This window comes from Rhincodon typus, chromosome 8 (assembly GCF_021869965.1).
Source record: "Rhincodon typus isolate 14 chromosome 8, sRhiTyp1.1, whole genome shotgun sequence".
Classification (NCBI taxonomy): domain Eukaryota; kingdom Metazoa; phylum Chordata; class Chondrichthyes; order Orectolobiformes; family Rhincodontidae; genus Rhincodon; species Rhincodon typus.
The window spans coordinates 55,888,010-55,904,409 of record NC_063339.1 but is presented as its reverse complement, the minus strand read 5'-3'; the positions used below and the strand labels follow the sequence as shown (position 1 = coordinate 55,904,409).

General features: G+C 38.0%; 1 protein-coding gene across 1 annotated transcript in view; it reads left to right on the top strand.

Moving 5' to 3' along the window:
• The first annotated feature begins 11,053 nt into the window (after positions 1–11,053).
• LOC109927256 (neuronal PAS domain-containing protein 3) overlaps positions 11,054–16,400 on the top strand; it is a 1,144,266-nt gene continuing 1,138,919 nt past the window's right edge. Inside the window, exons 1-3 of the mRNA XM_048600392.1 lie at positions 11,054–11,115; positions 11,790–12,003; positions 15,954–15,992. Of these exons, the coding sequence (XP_048456349.1) occupies positions 11,852–12,003; positions 15,954–15,992 (191 nt within the window). The 5' untranslated portion in view covers positions 11,054–11,115; positions 11,790–11,851. The remainder of the gene's footprint in view (positions 11,116–11,789; positions 12,004–15,953; positions 15,993–16,400) is intronic.

Sequence of the window (16,400 nt, the reverse complement as noted above, 5' to 3'; positions counted from 1 at the left end):
TCGATGACTCTAACTAGCCCTTGGATATATGCAAAGTAATTGTAAACAGAATTTAATTTTGGTTATAAGATCAATGGTAATAACCTGTAAAAAGATAAACACGTAAGAGATTTGCAGGTTAGGTTATGGACTAGTTTTGGAAATACCTGGACTGTGTGTACCACAGGCAGAGGAATTTTTATACGTCTTTCCAACAACATGGAGACGAGAGCATTATTTTTATTATTTATATATATTGGGCCTGAAGAACCAAAATCTTAGACAAAATGGACTTATTGGCAAATCTTGTTCCACAAATTCTTATGAACTGATTAATAGCATCCTGTGTAGAATGTTGTTGTCACTTTAAATATGAAAGAAGTGTTGAGTTTAATTCATGTTAATAACATTTATATTTCCTTACCGATGTGCAATAAGAGCAGAGTGGATAGCATTCAGTTGTCTCTGGATTTTATTCCAACATTTGCACGGAATTATCCATTAGATATTCCTTGTATCTCAGCATATTTACATTAAAATGTCAATGAGGAATATAACAGTGAGTAAATGATGTAGCTGACTTGGATGAAATACTTGTATGGATATTTATTTGGTTGGCATTCCAGGGAATGTAAAAAATTGGAGCATAAGTATGCCATTTGGTACTAAAGCCTGTTTCACCAAGCAATAATATCAGAGTTGATTGGTTTGTGGTCTTTACTCCACCTTGCCTGCCATGCCATTCGCCATTATAATCTTTGAAATGTATGTCAATCAAAATCTGTCTCACTCAGTCTTGAATATATTCAATGATCCAGCATTCATTCACCACTAGGAAAGGGAATTCTAAACAATAATTACCCACTGAAAGAAGAAATTCCCCTTCATTTTTGTCTTAAATTGTACTCTTTATTGTGAACTCTACCCCTTCTGTTTTAGATACCCCATGAGAAGAGAAATCCTCTCAATATCTACCATTTCAAGCCCCCTCAGAACATTATGTTTCATCTAAATTTCACTAAGTATAAGCCCAAATTGCTAAACCTTTGCTCTTATGATAACCCCTTTATCAGAGGAATCAGCCTAGTGACTTTCTTTGATCTATGTCCAATGGAAGTATATCCCTCCCTCAGAAGATCCAAATTGTGGACAGTATTGTAAGTGTGGTCCTATCAATGCCCTGTACAGTTGTAGCAAGATTTCTCTATTTTTAATACTTCATCACCATTGCAATAATAGCCAAAATTCCATTTGCCTTTCTAATTAAGGACTTTATCTGCACGCTGACCTTTCATCATTCATGTACCAGGAAACCCAAATCCCTCTGTATAGCAACAATTTAGTTTCTCTAGTCTTCTAGCAAAGTGGACACAACCTCAAGAGTTTCCACAAGACTCCATCTACTATTTTTTTGCCCACTCACCTAAACTATCCATATTATTTTGCAGGCATTTTGTATCTCTCATAACATTCTTTCTTACTTGTCCTTGAATTGTCAGCAGTTTGTCTCTTTATCCCAAGTTATTAAAATAGATTGCAAATGATTAAGTCTCCAGCACTGTAAGTGAATTGTTTGCCATCCTTAAAATAACCCATTTTATTCTAACTCTGTTTCTTGTTAATTAGCTAGTTCTATCCATACTTATATATTGTCCCCAAAACCATAAGTGCTTATCTTGTGTTGCCTTTCATGTACCTTGTTAAATAACTTTCAAAAGTCATAATACCACATGTTTGCTAGCTGCTCTTGATTTAGCCTGTGGTTACATCTGCAAAGAATTCAAATACAGGGGGTTCTGCTATGACATGATAGTTGTGTTGCTACTCAACATCGCAATATAGAAAATTGTGCTATAGAAATAATGGGGCTGATGGACAAAGCAGCGTTAAGGGCAGACCACCAAAAATATCACTCAAAATCGTTCAAAGATCACTCAAAAGCCTAATACAAAGAACAGCACCATTTGAATAAATGTTTAATTCATATCTAATAATGAAATAAAAGTAAATTTAACACCTTATCTTGAAAAAAATGTCAAAATGACTTGATGGGGGAGGAGGTTTTGAGGTTGCTCTGTTGTTAATGCAGGGCCTAAGGGTCATTGTTATCATCGTCACCATCTTCATCACCTTCGGGTGCAGTTGTGGTTGCAGGGTTAGGGTGAAAATCAGTTAATCCAGAAGCAGATGGCTGTGGTTCATTGTCTTCTGACTGTTTCTTGGGGGTTGACTTAAAAAAGAATCCAGTTTTTGCTGCTTTGCCCTTTTTCTTCCTTCATGAGGATGCTATTCATAGGATGCTATTCTTATTCACAAACTGCTGCATTCTGCATTGTAATTGTTGTCCTCTAAGAGCTATAGCTGCTTCACAATTTCCCTTAGGATGGAAGACAAAAAAGAAGTGGAAAGTTCTCATGGTGCTGCATCTTGGACTCATCTTCTTCATCTCCAGCTTCCGCTTCTCCCTCAGCGACAAGTTGTTGTAGATCAGCTGTAGAGAGGTCTTCTCATTGGGACTCAAGCAGCTCTGCAACATCTTCACTCTCCACTTCTTCAAATCCAACTTGCTTTGCAAGATAAACATAATGTTCTTTGATTGTTGGGAGCTCCTCTGATGGATCAAAGGTTTTAAAATTTTCAAAGAAAACTGGGAGAAGTTTCTGCCAAGCTTCATGCAAGCAGTCCTTACTGACATCACCCCAAGCCTCCATAATGATAATGTCAATTGCATTCTTGATGTTAAAGCTCTTCCAAGATTGAAGAACACTATCCTTATCCCTCTCAGTGACTGCAATCAGCCTCTTAAATGTGCACCTTAAATAATAAGCTTTAAAAGCTGCTATTGCACCCTTGTCCATGGGTGGAAGGAAAGTTGTTGTGTTTGGGGTAGAAATAGCACTTCAATGTTTTCAAAAAGCTTTCCAATGGTGGGGTGGGGGGATGGCTTGGCACATTATCCAGGATGAGTAGAATCTTGAAATCCAAATTTTTCCTTTCCTGCAATACTTCCTAAAAACATCTTCCAAAACATCATCAATAAGGTCACCGATAGAATTATGTTATAGCCAACACAAGTTTGTGTTTTAGAAATAGCATTCCACTGTTTGTCAGTCACGTTACAGCCAATTCTCATTGCTGGATCATGCATTATAGCAGAACCCCCTGTAAATTGGTCAAACGCAAATTCTCTTTCACAAAACCATGCTGATTCTGCCCGACTATATTATGGTCCATTAAATGTCCTGCTACTACCAATTTAATCATGGATTCTGGCATTCTTCCAATGGCACAGCTAAAGCTAATGACTTGAGTTTTGTTCTATCACCATTATTTTGTGAACAGAGAGGTTAAATTTTAATATTTCCAGTCTACTGGGACATTTCCAGAATCTAGGGAATTTTGGAACATTACAGTCAATGCACCTGTTATTTCTGTAGTAGCTTCATTTAAGACCCTAGGATGCAGGCCATTAGGTCCAAGGGACTGTTCAGCGCTAAGTCCCAATAGAAATCCAATTACTTTTCTATAGTGATAACGATTGAATAGGTTTCTTTCTCCCTTTTATCTCTTGATTTTCTACTATTCTCGGGATATCTTTCGTGTTGTTTACTATGAAGATGAATACAAAATATTCGTTCAAATCCTCATCTGCTTCTTTGTTTTCCATTATTATTGCTCACTCTCACCCTCGAATGACCAATGCCATTTGGCTACACTTTTCTTTTTCTTATACAATATGACATCTTGTTGATGTTAATGCTTTTTCTAAATTTATTGCTAGTTTTCTCTCATAATTGTCTTACAAGTCTACTCTTTCAATTAACCTTTCCTGCTTTTTAAAATATTCTTTTGGCCTGTCACTAATCTTTGCAGTGCTGTACACCTTTTCTTTTGAGTTGATAGCACCCATAACTTCCTTGGTTCGCTGTCAATAATGCATATTTCTGGTAAAGTACTTTTCTTTCATAGAATCACAAAATTGCTTAGGGTGCAGAAGAAACCCATTCAGCTTGTATGTGTGGCAAATTTTCAAATGAGCATCATGACATTGTGCCATTTTCCAACCCTTTCCCTGGAATGCTGAACATTTAAATATTCATCTAATGCTTTCTTCAATGCTTTGATTGAACTTGCCACCACCACTTTTTGAGATCTGAATCACTCGCTCTGTGAACTTTTTTTCTCACATCACATTTACATCTTTTGGAAATCATTTTAATTTGTGCCAACTTGTTCTTGATCCTTTTACAAATGTAACATTCTTTCTCTCTCTCTTCTGTTCAGACCTCTCATGAGTATTAACAATACAGGTAGAAAGAGGAAAGGCGTTCACCTGAGGGAATATGAGCAGCTGGGGGCTAAATTAAAAAGCAGTTTCAGAAATGTAATAATCTCTAAATTACTTTCCGAGCCATGAGCTAATTGGCACAGGGTCAACAAGATTAAAGATTAAAATGTGTGGCTCAAAGATTGGTGGAAGAAATGCGTTTGAATTAATGGAACATTGGCACCAGTACTGGTGAAGGAGTGAGCTGTTCCTATGAGCAGCTGTTCAAGCCCCACCTGAATCATGCTGGGACCAAAGTCCTGGTGCCTTGCATAATTAGTGTTGCTGATTAGGGTTTCAACTAAATTGTTGGGGGGGGGGGGGGGTGGGTGCAGGGGTAAGCGCTTCAGTTGCATGGAATATTATAAAATGAAAGGTAAAGGAGGAGATAGGATTGCAGGTTAGTGATGGGCTGATTATTACCAGAAAATAAAGTAAGGGGCGGAATGTGTGAATGTCATATTGTACTAAGGAACTACAAAGGTGTAGGGAAATTTAATAATAGAACAGACTTAAATGCTTTGCATCTTAATGTATGAGGCATTCAAAATAAGGTAGATTAACTGATGACACAAATTGAGGTAAATGAATATGATCACATAGCTATTATTTCAAGGAGCTTGGATTAGAAGTGTAGGGATGTCATACTGCAGCTGCACAAAATGCTGGTGAGACTGCATTTGGGAGTACTGTGAAGAGTTTTGCTCCTCTTATTTAAAGAAAAGATGTAATTTCATTGGAAGCAGTTCAGAGATGTTCTACTAGAACTATCCCGGTATGGAGAGATTGTCTTGAGCAAATGTTAAACATGTTGAGACTCTACTCACTGGAGTTTAGAAGAGTGAGGTGGGAATCTTATTGAAAGATAAGGATTCTTAAGGGTCTTGACAGGGTAAATACTAAGAGAATGTTTCCCTTCATGGGAAAGTCTAGGACCAGAGGTCATACTCTCAGAATAAAGGGACACCAATGTAAGGCTGAGAGGAGGAGGAGAGTTCTTCTCAAAGAGAGTTGTGGGTCTTTGGAAATCCTTGCTCCTTGAGGGACAGAGTCCTTGTGTAGATTTAAAACTAAGATTGAGAGATCAGTAGGTGAATCAAGGATCATAGGAAAAGCCCAGGAAAATGGATATTGGATCAGCCAGGATCCTATTGAACAGTGGAGCAGGCTCAAGAGACCAAATAGACTACTCCTGTTCTTGTTTCTTACGGTCTATTGGATTTTGAAATCTTCAATCAAATCTCGTCTTACCCTTCTCCAACATATCATTATAACTGAAGTTTGTCATCCCTGGAAACATTTTTAAGTCACTTTTTCATTCTCTCCAATATGTTCTCAGATGCAGAGAATTGTATCTTTTTCCCCTTAACCATACTGACTGCGACTTCATTCATTCTGACTTCCTCCACGCTTTGCAGTACAGTCAGTCTGCTCATCGTGTCTGCAGACCCTGCTGTCATTGACACAAGCTGCAAGAACTTCAGACCTGTTAAACAATTGCAAAGACTGAGTGTCCTCCTTTTCCACTATCTGGATCCCCATTACAGTATCACTCACAACCATAAACTAATGCACCTCATCTTGGAACAAATATGAAGTACTTAGCAGAAAAGGGTGTAATGCTCGCTGGAAAAGAAGTGTCCAGGTAACTTTCCCTCTCCCCAGTACATCATAGTGTCCAAAGCTTGACTCCAGTGCATCAACTTTGAGACAGAACTCTTCAAGCTTGCTCCTACTGCTGATAAGTCACTTACTGCAGATAGCCTTGCTGATTCACATAGGGGTTCCCACCAGCACCCACATGCTACAGCTGTTACACATAACCAGTTCCATCATCTTTAGAGTAATTTATGTAACATTTTAGATTTGGGAATATTATTCAATGATTATCTGTAGTTATTATCAATTGGCTTAACTAGTTAAGCAATAAAATTAATGCAGTACTTATATCTGCCCAGTCCTAATTTAAACTACCCCTGTTTACAGGAAGAGAAAAATAATTAAATTTATCAACTTGTTCACCTCATTAATACTTCTGGATTTCAACTCTCACATCCAACTTCTGGTCTCTGGCCTCCTCTTTAAGGACACTCAATTTCTGTGCGATGTCAGAACAGCACTTGCTCCCTCACTGTAATGTCCTCACTTCCAATTTTCCGAGCTCACAATATGTCTCAATCTATATGCATGCTTCCTTAAGAACACCTCTGTTAATATCAACTAAAATTCTACAGAGCACTGCTGGTTAGAGAAAGCAAATCTAACTAGTTACCTCGTTAACTAATGATTGTTTCCTCTCCAGCAGGGAGCTTAGCTTTAAATTTTCATGTTATGAAGTGGAGTATGTGAGTCAAAACAGATTATGCCATCTAAATTATTAAACATTGTTTTTTATTTATCAAATATGTTGAGATGTTGTGATACTGGCACTTAATTAGCATTTGTATATCACACTGAAAGGAACTTTGTACGCTAAGTAGAACATTCAGTGATTCAAGGATCAATTACAGGACAAAATAATTTAGAATTATAATCTGGCATTTGAAGTTATCACTTCATAATCTCAATGAAAATGTGAGTAACAAAATAAATTATTCAAAAATAATCATAATCATCTGAAAAATATTTGCACAAATATTGGTGCCACAAAATTATCTATGCTTCAATCATGTAGATTGTGCAATAAAATGACTCTTCCAAATTGTGGCTGCCTCACATTTATTGCTATTTATCTGAAATGACAATGAATCAAAATAATATACAATAATTGTATAATGGATTCGTGACCAAGTTCAGATTCTCATCATGCACCTTTCATATGGGTGAATCTATGAAGTGAGATTCCATTTTTAAAAAAAATACTCCTGCAATGTTCTTAATATAAAGTCATTACATGGTTTCTCATGTAACCACTTAAAACATTAACATTATTACTTGATATTTTTAAAATATCAGTGGAAAAGTGATTTCAGTAAGTAATACATGCTGTTGACAGAAAAGAGTAGTGAACTCAGTAGTGCTTGTGTTGTAGTTTTATTTTTCTGTTGAAGATAAGACAATCAACAAGTTTTAATGAAATTATAAAACAAAATAATTACATGGTTTGTTATTATACTCAAATTAATTTCCTTAAAATGACACACAAAAGTCACATCTGCTTAAATATACTTATTTTTAAGGTGCCTGCTCCGTGTGTCTAAATAGAAGTTTGCCTTTAATGCATTTACCAAAAGTTAATTAATATTCAAAATGAAAATAGTTTCATGTTTGATTTTTAAGCTTAAAATGTTGTGTTGAATTTCCAAGTCCTTTAACTTCAGTGAGGAAAGTAGCTATTGTTAAATGTTGGAATTAACGTCAATACCAACATTCATAGGGTTCACACTGGAATCAAAAGGATTCTTAAGGTACTGCAGTGTTAATTTTATGGTTTCATAGTTTGACTTGAAAGTTGTATTTGACTTGAACCAACTGGAAGACAAAAGTGCTATATTTCAGGCTGTAACCATCAGAATATTTTAATGGATGCCTGTATTAAATTAACTGTTAATATTCAATATGCTTTTTGAGTATTTTTTATTTACACAGTAAGAGCTGATGACATAACTAGAGTTTTATTTGGAATTTATGAACCTAGCCAAAGTGAGGAAGATGAATTAGTCAAAAGTTGATAATGACACCCCCTTGCATTAATTGTGTTCATTTCTGTTGTTGAGAATATTTTGTGACATTTTTATCTTCAGTAACCAATTTATGTCAAAACTTGTGTCATAAGCAAACACGTTTAGGGACAACATTGAAAAAAATGACAAAAATGGTTGGGAAAAGGGAACAAATGGTATGAATGTCAATACCAATTCTCAACTGTTTAATTTTATTTTAGAGATTAAATTGATAAGAACCTGTCTTTCATTTATTATGCAACTCTATTCATGACCTACAGTTTCTATTTTTTACCACTGCCACATATCATTGGGCTGATTTTATGAATGCAATGAGCGGGAAATCCACTTGATTATGGTTTCAATGTCTGCTACTCTCAATCCATTCAAAGTACAGAATTTCTTGGAAAGTGTCACAACATTATTCTGCTAAGGGCGGTAGGCATGGCTTCCTGCCAATAGCACATATTTGTGGAAATTGTATTTACTTCTCATAGTCCTTTGTGCACCTCCACCACTCTTGAAAGCATCAAAATTAAGTAAAATAAAGAAAATATTTCGAGCTCATTTTCTGACGTGATAACCTGGCTTCTCGCCAAGGCCAGGAACTGGGTGTTTACAAGCAGATGTCAAATCTGAAAATTCTTCCCCCAAAATAGCTTTTAATTGGCCTCAGGATGTGCATATTTGCTTCACATTAATTATATCAGAAGTGATATTAAACGAGTGAACCATGTTTCCTCTTTGCACCAAACATCGCAAAGATATCGTATGCACCAAAGAATCCGCCAAGGGAACAGTTAGTTCTAACAAAACAGTGCGAAATGCTATAAATAGGTCTGTGAACGCAATGGACTGCTCAGGTGATCACTGCAAACGACTGCTTCGTTGATGAATAAAAACAAATAGGCACCAATGTGTGCTATTATAAAGACAATCGATTGAAACACAACCTGCAGCTTGATCTAACGGGCATAGCAATTTGAAAACTTGGGAAGCAATATTTTTGTTAAGTGTAAACAGAATACAGAAGAATGGATTGAGTGAATTTGATTGGGAGAGGGAGAGAGACGATTGTGGAGTGAAGATGATTCCTTTCTGCGTTTCATTTAGCAACAATAACAGTGAATGCTCTTGCGAACCAAAGTTACGTTTTTGGAAGTGTGACGATAAAAAAGGGCACACATGATCCTGTGTATTTCAACACGTCCCAGTTGCACTGTGACATTGATCGCGATGGAGTATGTATACTAGCGAGACGGCGCTCATGTTTTCTTCCCAATACTTTAAGAAGCTAATTTGTACCATTTAGAGCTGCTGAACTCCTGATACAATTTAATAAGTTTAATGAAATGTTAATTTTACACCTTATTTGATGGGATCGGTGCATGACAACTTTCAGGGCTGCTCTTATTATGAACACAATTATCCCATCTTCTGTTCCGAGAAGGAAAAACTACACTCAGAAGACCTAGTTCACACCACGGAATAATTTGCAACAATTTTAAATACGCAAAATTTTATTGTGTGCTTGCCTTTATGTGCATCAACCGTAATGGATTATTCAGATGGCTTCATTAACTTTCTCTTCCTGCATGAACTCAAACCAAATTAAAATTGTCTGTGTTTCCAAAGCAGTTATTCCGAGCATTCCCTTTTCGCCTGGGGTCTTTGGCTGCCCTTTTCCTGCCAATGTGCTGAAATATAATTTTGTGTTAATGATTCAGACGCTACTCACGGACACCAAAACGATGGATTGAATTGAACGGATGACAATAGATCTGTCATATGTTCGCACAGTACAGTTTGGTTTTTCTTGCAATTGCATCAGTGGAAGAATCAAAATACTTTTGTCTATGATGCAGTGAAGTAACGATTTCATCTGAAACAGATCACTTTTGGGTTGGATACTTAGACTTGTCTGTTTCCACCAGCGTTTGATATAAGTATTGTAAAACATGCAATGTGTGAGTACAAATGACAATACCTGCTGGTCGTTATTTTCATACAAATAAAAGGCGGTGAAACATGAACACTGGCCCACGTTAATCATTTTGAAATTAAACTCATATATTGCCTTAAGCGTTTGCAGTTGAATATCTGACAGTGTAATTCTGTGCGTTTTAAAGTTTCTGACAATGGAATATATTTGTACTTTGCGTGTAAAATAGATTACCCCTAGCTTACAGAAACAACGTACCAAGACATTTTGATCCGCAACACACGAAATGTATCAAAGTTTTCTGTTGGCACCAACCTTCGAGTTTCTAACAGGAGGAAGTGGAGATCGGCTGCTCAGGTATTAGTATTATCGTGGGTAAACGTCAGTGTATCGATTACATCGCAATTCAGACTCAAACCGATGTTGCGCTATTTCAGATGACTTTCAAAAATATTTTGAAAGGAAGTTTGTTGCAAGTCGATTTTTAGAAGTTTCCCTAGTTAAAATGTCTAATGCGCTTTCTTCCACGGCTCGTTCGCTTATCGTCTCGAGAACATTTATCAAGTGAAAACGAGGACATTATCTGGGTGTTAAAAACATGACAAGCCTCTGTCGGCACGCGGCTCGAAAAGCAGTGTTCAGCGCATGCGGGAGCGGCTTACGATTTGGTTTCAGTGATGATTAAAAACCTTCTAATTAAACCATTCAGAAATCAGGCAGAAACGCGTTGTACTGAAGATAGCCTTTCCTTGTATCTCTCCCGTGAACAGTTTCCTTCCTTGATCAGCCATCTTCATTCTTTCGAGATTTTGATCGTTGTTGTCGAGCAGTTTGGACGCTTAATGCCAACCACACAACCCGGATACGTGCATTACATACTGTTTCACATGGCTATAAATACCGTTTGAGTACAGACCACCCGGCCAATTGTTGAAACTCTGTACCTCCAATCGCAAATGGACACAATGCCAAATGTGTGTTCTATAATCCTGCCGTATTGTGGACGGTCAGATAGTGTTTTGTTTATTTAGTGTTTTCTAATGTAAGAGAAGTCGAGCTCGGGCTCTGACAGGTGGCGACTGTGCGGGAATAGTGGGCGCGCGCACGCCATTGATTGACAGGCAGAGACGAACGTCCCTCGGGGCAATCACTCAGCAAAAGCTGCAATAGAAAACCCCGGAGCTGTCTCATCTCAGTAGTGGCCGGTGCGTTCAAATAATTTGGTATTTTGGACTGGACAGTAACATGTGTATAAATCACATATATAAGTATTTAAGAAAATCCGTTAAATTATTTTTAAAATTATTGTATAGGCATCAGCTATCTGTGCACCGTGCGCCAGGGTGAGCAACGAATGGTCTCCTATGTAAGGACTGACGATGGTGAATGCATTGTTGCTGTGGCTTCTGCTCCGCACAGTGCTGGCTCGTGCCGCCCCGAATTTTTAGCATCTCGAGCTCTATTCTCTAACCGTCCAGATCTAACGGTCACAGCGGGCGCGCTTCCGCTCCCACCCCCACCCCCACCCCTTCGAAGGTTGGGCGGGCGCCGGGCCCCAATGAGCAATATGATTGGTCACGATGCGTCGCGCGCCAGAATCGCTATTAAGTGAGAGCGAACCAGCGCCGCGAGGTGCTCGGCTCCGGTTCAGGGGCAACTTGGTCTTTACTTTCTCCGGGCAAATTGCAGCAAGTTATACAGCCCGATTCCACCGCCCCCCCCCCCTCCTAGCTACAGAGTCAGTATACCTGTCCTCCTCATCCCCGTGTCTAGCTGTCTGCGTCACTTAAATAGGGAAATAAAGAAAGATAAAGGGCAGCCCACCCTCACGGCGTGGAAGTTATCACTAATGGGATTGAAGTTCAATTTACTGCTCCAGGGAAAATTGCAGCTCAGTCAGAAGCAATCGTGGAGCTGGTCGTTGGTGATCCTAGCGCGGGGATGATTAGGATTTTCCCGGATTTCAGCGTACAAGTAACGGCAGCAACTGGTGGAGGAGGCGGCGCGGTTACTGCTGCACCTGGTGTAGGGCGAACTGCTGCCGCTGCAAATGGGACGCCCCAGAACGTAGGGCTCACAACCTACCAACAACGGTAAGTGTCCTACTGCCTCTAGCCAGCGAAATAACTTCACACTGTTACTATCTCACCACACACACAGAGCAAGGCTTCAACTGCCTACACCTCCCACTTTCTTCTCTGCTTAATGTTGACAACCACGTCTAGGTCATGGGATGGGGTTGGGGGTGGTTAAAACATCATTTTTGATTAAATTGTTAGTCACATATTTCTATATTAATCCATGCACGAAAGTTGATGTTTAAACATTACTTCCAACATGCGGTGAAAACGGGGTTGTGCGTTGGAGACTTGCCATCCACATTCGGAGAAGTGTGGACACTTTTGCAAACATTGATCGCGTGCGAAACGTTTATATTTTCTGTGGTGGAAAATGAAAGCGTTCATGAAAATATCCCTAGTACATCAGTAGATGACAACGAACGCAGATACTCGGAAAGCCACACTAGACAAAATGTTGCGGAAGTTAAAGTGCAGTTTCTCGTAAATATTTAAATAGGTTCAAACCTATTCAGAGAAATCTGTGTCATGCATCTGCAATATACCAAGTAACACTGACTTTATAGCTTCAATCCAATGATCTCCAAGCGCGTAATTTACCTGCATGCATTTCCTCATTAAATACAAAAGCGCGAGTTTTACATTCAGTCATTAGGGCTATGATTTTTTTTGTGGGGGAGAGGGAGGGGTGTCAGAATAGATTTCTTTAAAATGTGTTCTTTTAATGAGCAATAGCCTATATTAATAATGCTGACATAGTAACTATTTATATTAAATGTTGCGAGCATTTCTCAGCGCCTGTATTGGAATCACGCATAGTTTGGTACTAAAGCATAGTTTATGGGAATGTTGCAATAAATGTATATAAACACTATTGTGTATTAGATGTGCAGACAAGTTTCGAATGTAAATGTTTTATCCTGTGGATACAGCTAAATTCGCGGTTAAATATTTCGCTTATAAAATGTTGTCTACAGATAAATGTTATACTTTTGTTTTGGAGAACAATTGAATGATACCACAACATTAGTTACTTGTTTATAATTGGACAATGGATACACAGTAAAAAAAAAGTTCAAAAACATTCAGGAGTTTTGTCAATAATTAAATTAGTGATTTTTATGGAACAAAATAATACAATTACAAGATTAATAAAACAAAATTTAGTTGAACAAGTCAGTCTATTGAGTACTAAACGTGTACCATTTCCTTTTAAAGTGTCAGCCTCAAAATTCTTGAAAGCCATATCATAGTACCGTGGGTTCAATTTCACTGACGACAAAAACAAACATTACAGTAACACTTCATTTATTTTATTCTTTAAAAAAAAACCGAATTGCTCACAAATAACCAAAGTTTTTTTTGTAATTTGTGAGTAATCTGGGTTTGATTTTTTTCCCCATTTGGACTTCGAAACTGCTTTTACGAAATAAACCGTAGAACACAGAAATCCTCGAATTCCCCTCTCGCGTATAAGTTTTGTTTCACATAAATGTTAAATACGAGACTCCTATCTGACTGAACTAAATCTCTGTAATATGGTATAACTTGGGTTGTGCATTGCACCGCCACCAATACATAGATCAGCTACCCTTAAAATTACTGTAATCAACGCACCGTGTTGCAACAGATTCGACTAACCTTGTGTTGATCCCATGATCGATGCATATATAAAACATACAATAAATCACAAAGCATTTATAAAATCAGAGCCTGTTTGTTTTGCGAACTCATCACCGATATACATATTATGTGATGAATAACCTGTTACTTCAATTTCTCAATGTGAGATATAATTGCTTTCCGTAATATTTTTCTGTACAAATGTTGAATCTGTGAAATTACACTTTAACGTTAACAGCTGTTACGTCTTTGAAAACGGCATGCGATTAAAAACGCATTTTAAATGACCCGGCATGTTGGAATAAAAACAAGAGTCCAGGTTTTTGTGTGATTAACTAACACTGTACATTAGTACTTTATATTTCCATGGAAAACATTGTGGAATTTCGCACGTAGATTTATAACAATTGGAATATCAGTCTGGTGTCTAAATAAGTTACCTAAACATGCTGCAGAATATCTTTTTAGATAAATATCTTGCAGAAAGAGCAGTCGTTATCTCCAATTTAAACGATTGTTTTCCTTTGTTTTTGTAAATTACTGCGAACAGGAAAGACAGGTTTAAGTAATGATAACGATAACATGCCAGTAACTAAGTTCGTTTGGAGCCTAGCAATAATCATTGGGACGTATGCCAAGAGGCTTAGGTGACATTTCCAAGCTGAATGGGGCTTATATAATGAAAGATTATAGATTTTCCCCTAATTAAGACGATTAGTATTTTAAATGTCACGTATCTCTTTAATTTTATACAGTCAAATGAAAGCCTTTAAGTCCATTTGATAAGATCTCATCAATATGGGGTGGTATTATATCAAATCTCAGTTATTCCCATAAAGTGAATGAAACAGCAACTGAGTGGCGTAGTTGCGCCAGTTACAGTAATGTTTCCCTGGGAAAGAGAGCGAGCGAAAGACGGGCAGCGAAACAGCACCGAGGGATGCAGTAAGACTTTCCCTTGCGATGGAAATCGAAGCTCCCCGGAAAAGTGCAGTGGTGTGATGGTGCCAGTCGCTGTTCGTGGGTTCACACCTGCAGCTTTAATACCATGGAATGTCTCTGGGATTATCTGAGGTGCAGCCAAGGCTCTCTTTACTTTTCTTGGCATTCTGGTTGGCCCTGACTCCAGCTCTGCACACAGCGCTTCTGACTTCTCTCTGATGGCTGGTAATTCCGGAGCCAGACAGTTGGACTGGACTTACCCGTAACTCCGCAATGGCTTTCCTCAAATAGTATTCGTGTCTTCCCCACTATACCACCGGGCCGCAGCTCGTTTAAAAAAAAAAGCAAAACAAAAATCAAACAACAACAAAATACAGCAAAGTAACGGCTGACGAGAAAAATGGCGCCCACCAAGCAAGGCTTCCAGCACGACCCTTCAAGACGTGAACGGTAACGACAGTTGTTTTTGTGGCGTGTTTGAGTATTTTTTTGTTGCCATGATACTTTGTTGGGAGTTTGCCTTTGACCTTCCAGTTGCTGCTGAGTGCCACCGCAACCTCACCCCCACCTTCGCGATATTCAGGAGCCGGGGTAAGTGGCAGGGTTTGAAAGCCGCAGCCTCGCCCCCCACCCCCCCGGTCAGGATTCGTTCCGCGAAGAACCACATTCTCTCTCAAAGCTTTACCTGTTCTACTTCAATTTCTACAAGACAGAAAGAAAGCGGACTGTTTCATTTCCTAAGCTCCCCTCATTTACATTGCAGAGACAGGGCCTATGACATTATATTACAGAGGCCACCATTGCTGTACCGCTCGGTGCTCACTAGGCCAAACTGGAGAGAAGCTATCTTTGACAGGAGCTGTTGGAATAGGGTTGTATGAGGCTAGGGTTAATGTTATATTTGCATAAACCAACAAGAAGTAGTTCTGAACCGCAAAATTAACACGCTAACAAAACACAAACTAAACAGGAACATTCAATATGAAAATTATTAACAGGAATCTTAAAAAAAGGTAATCAGCCAAGATTTAAATAGTGCTAAACTTTTAAAAATGTCACCAAATTTTTTTTGGGGTTAGACGACTAGGAAATATATTAAGTAACATACAGTAATGGAAGTTCTTTTTTTTAAAAAAAGCAGTAAAATTTAACACTAAACTGGGGCCACAACAAATTGAAGCAAATTTTTAAATTTACGACGCACAGAATATGCTTAAATTTAATCTGACACTGATGTAATCATATCACTAAGGAGAAGGAGATTAACTATTTGGTAGGTTTCAAGAGGAGATTTATGTGGGTTGTTCATTCATTTATTCAAATATTGTCATACAATGTACTAGCAGTAGCCCTTCTGAAGAACTCAAAGTGTTTCTGTTAATTTTTTCTGCTTTATTCAGAGGACCTTCATTCTGCTACCAAGCTTCAGTCATGCCAAGGTATGAAATGTATGGTTATTGGAGGATTTATTTAAGATGAAAAGAGTCAACATCACAGAAATACAACATATATATATCTGATTCGTTAGATTCCCGTTTTGAATTGAAAGTACTGTGATTTCAGATAATTCTTGAAATCTTACTTGAAACAGGGATGGAATTATCAAAAAGTGAAATACCTCTGTATAAAATCAACTTAAATAGAAATTTTTTGTGATTTAAATTTAGGAGGCTCACCAGAGTGAGAAAAGATGGCGAGACCATCAATGAGTTTTTGTTTATGGCAAGTGGGTATAAAGTCAGAAACAAATGAAAAAAGTAAAATATTGCGATTGATAAATTGCTACTATATATGTACATTCTGAACACACTTTCAAATCCTGTGTGATAGACAGATGTGTAAGTTTT